Source organism: Echinops telfairi, unplaced genomic scaffold (assembly GCF_000313985.2).
Source record: "Echinops telfairi isolate 266 unplaced genomic scaffold, ASM31398v2 ScPeMD7_2;HRSCAF=8, whole genome shotgun sequence".
Taxonomy (NCBI): domain Eukaryota; kingdom Metazoa; phylum Chordata; class Mammalia; order Afrosoricida; family Tenrecidae; genus Echinops; species Echinops telfairi.
In genome coordinates this window covers 78,757,917-78,761,136 of record NW_022103898.1, presented here as the reverse complement: position 1 = coordinate 78,761,136, position 3,220 = coordinate 78,757,917, and the positions used below count along the sequence as shown (strand labels likewise).

The window sequence follows — 3,220 nt, the reverse complement described above, 5'->3', positions numbered from 1 at the left end:
CATTATGTGACCATTATGAGCAGCAGAGTCTGCAAGAAACTTGTGTTTTGCTGTTGGTTATCTGGATTGTTGATCATAATCTCCCCCCTTAGTCTAGGACTAACTCTGACGTTCTGTGATTCAAATGTTATTGATCATTTTCTCTGTGATGCTTCTCCTCTCCTGAAGATTTCATGTTCAGATACACGGTTTATGGAGAAAACTGTTTTAACCTGTGCAGTACTGACTCTCATCTTGACCCTTGTGTGTGTAGTTCTCTCCTATGCTTATATCATTAAGACAATTTTAAGATTTCCATCTGTCCAGCAAAGGAAGAGAGCCTTTTCCACCTGTTCATCACACATGATTGTGGTGTCCATCACTTATGGAACATGTATGTTCATCTATATGAATCCTACAGCAAAGGAAGAAGTGACCATTAATAAAGTGGTAGCACTCCTCATTTCTTCTATTTCACCTATGTTAAATCCATTTATTTATACCCTGAGAAATAAGCAAGTGAAGAATGCTTTCAAGGACTCAATCAAAAGAATGGCATCATTCTTAAAGAAATATAACTAAAATAGATGTGAATAAGGCATATTAAAATCAAAGGTGAATGGCTGAAATAACCTGCCATTGAAACTTGTATTCATCTTCACCTGCTAATTTATATTTCAGTTATATTAGCTTTCTTAACTTCTCTTTAAATTTACTTTCATTGCATATTAATAAACTCATTAATTTCCTTTGTTTTTTACTAATACTTTGGAAGGGAATTTTTACCTTAGTAAGGATATTTCTTAGTCCAGGTTGACTAGAGAAACAAATTCAGAGACACTCTTATGTGTATGAGATAAATTTATATCAAGAAGCAATTATTCATCAATAAACATCCCAGCCCAGTCCAAATCAAGTCCACAAATTCAATACTAACCTGTAAGCCCATGAATTCCTCTTCAGACTCATGCAGCACACGCAATAATGCTGAATTCAGGAAGATCACAGTGCATGGAAAGTCCTGTGCATCCAGTGGTGGTGGAAGCATCTCTAGGGGTCTGACTGGCTTGTCCATGGGAAGGTGAAGCAAAGAGAGTGCATCCTGGCTCCAGGGAGGAAAAGAGAGAACTCCCAGAATTCTCATGAGAAGGCCAAGACCACAAGGAAGCATCAATCAGGCTGTGACCTGACTGACAGGCTGGACTCCATCCCTATAACCTGTTTATCAACTCGACATGAAATTATGTAATTACAGCAGACATGAAAATATATTAATGATAAATCCAATTTTGTACAAATAATCTCATATAATTCAATATTGTCATGTTATATGGAATATCATTTGGTTTTGCATAAAATTGATAATATAATGCTATTAATTACAATATGCAAACATGGACAATTTAATACAAAAATTCAAGAAATAACTGCAATTTTTGTTAAAATGCTGAACAGCATAGAAAAAGGCATGATGTAAAAATAATTTAGAAAAAAAGACAGTGGCATTTCTAAGACTTTAAAAAAATAAACTAAAAGCACACAAAAATAGATCAATTTTCACAATTTTACTATTTGGGACATATAACTGAAAGTAAATATAGAAATGTTGTCAATGAAAAGAAGTCAGAGATCCAGATTAAATGGAAATTTAGATAAATAGTCCAATCTATTACCTTTGGGTTCCTAGTAAAAGCAAATGGTGGAGAGGCAAGGTGTCGAATCATGGGTTTTAGTGACTTGTGCTTTAATGTCCACACATTATGAGTGATTCAGCTTCAGAATTCATCACAGCATGTGACATTTACAGACTAGCATAACATCAAATCTTTAAAAGTGTGATTTTTTTTAAGTCACTGATTCTCATAAGAGGTGACAATTTAGTCTCAGATATAGTCTATAACTCTTTGGGCTATGAGTTATATAAAAACTGAAAACTAAAAACCCATAATTGATTAGTCAATTCTGAGACCTAGCAGCTCTGTAGGACAGGGTATGACTTCTCCATGGATTCCAAGGCTGAAATCTCTACAGAAGCAGCCTGCCACATTTCCTCCTGCAGGGCAGCTAATGAATTAGAAGTAAACAAATACATAAACCAATCAATTGGCAGCAAGTCAATTCCTACTTACAGGATCCCTAATGGTGGAAATTTTTTGGTCGCCCATCAAGAGCTTAAGCACAGTGCCACCATAGCTCCTTAAGAAGGCTGTGAAAAGATAAACTCCACCCACTGTCTTGACTGATCAGTGTTCTAAAAGACTTGCTGAAATTGCTGTTGGTAGATGAAGGAACAAAAGAGTGTTGTGCCTTCTTGAATTTTGAACTTTGGGTTTGCTCCTGAATCTGGAAAAATCTGGAGTTATGAAAAAATTCTCCTCTGTAGGACAAAATGTTAAAGAGAGCCTGAGGGCAGCCTGAAAAGATCGTTAGGTGACCACCTGGATCCACTTGTGAGTGTAAATGGGAGAAACAGGTTGAGTCTAAACAATGACTCCCGTGGACCTGTTTCATAGGGACTAGAGGTGAAGATGGGAGCAGGTTGGTTGGTCTGAAGTTAAAGGGTTGTATGGAACCCAAGCCAATGGCATGACCTAGCCCAAGGGGACTAGGGTTGTGGAGAATTTGTGAAGGGACCCATGGTCGAAAGACAAGGTGGCCAATGGGCTTCTTGATGAAGTTAAGTGAGTCAGCATACATTGATTTGACCAGAATCAGACCAGATGAAGATAAGATTTTTGAGCCTGTGAATTGGTGCATATTGCTGCTGAATCTATTAATTTGACTTTGCTTATGGAGGCAAAATCATGTTTCCAACTGGAATAAAGATTCTTTAGAGCAAAGATATGCTTGTCTCCTCAGAGCACTGGGTATTATAAATGGGGAGTATAGAAATTGGATTCCCAAAATTGAGGGGTCATAAAGTGGCTGGTTTATAAACTTTAATGGGTTGGAGAATATGTTAATGGGATTATAGGATTATGGAGTTCCCATAACTTCAATGGTTAGGCATTGAATATTTTTGTTTTGTTCACTTATGGAATATTATGTTTCAATGAAGGTGGCACATTATGAATTATATACATTTTAGTTTTATCCTGTTAGGCATAAATATGATCCTACCATTGTCTTTGTTTAAAAACTATGTATGGCTAAAGAGTTGCGTAAAGGTGTCAAGTTGACAAGGGTTGATCTGTGGTAGTTACATAACTTTGTATCAACATGAAGATATGAAAATGTAGGG

The 3,220-nt window shown here is 36.5% G+C and overlaps 1 protein-coding gene across 1 annotated transcript; it reads left to right on the top strand.

Moving 5' to 3' along the window:
* Positions 1 to 3: 3 nt before the first annotated feature.
* On the top strand, positions 4 to 561 carry LOC101646768 (olfactory receptor 6C2-like; the record flags this gene model as incomplete). Its single annotated transcript, XM_030886545.1, has 1 exon — positions 4 to 561. A coding segment is annotated over one exon (558 nt), but the record flags the coding sequence as incomplete, so codon positions are not given.
* Positions 562 to 3,220: the final 2,659 nt, after the last annotated feature.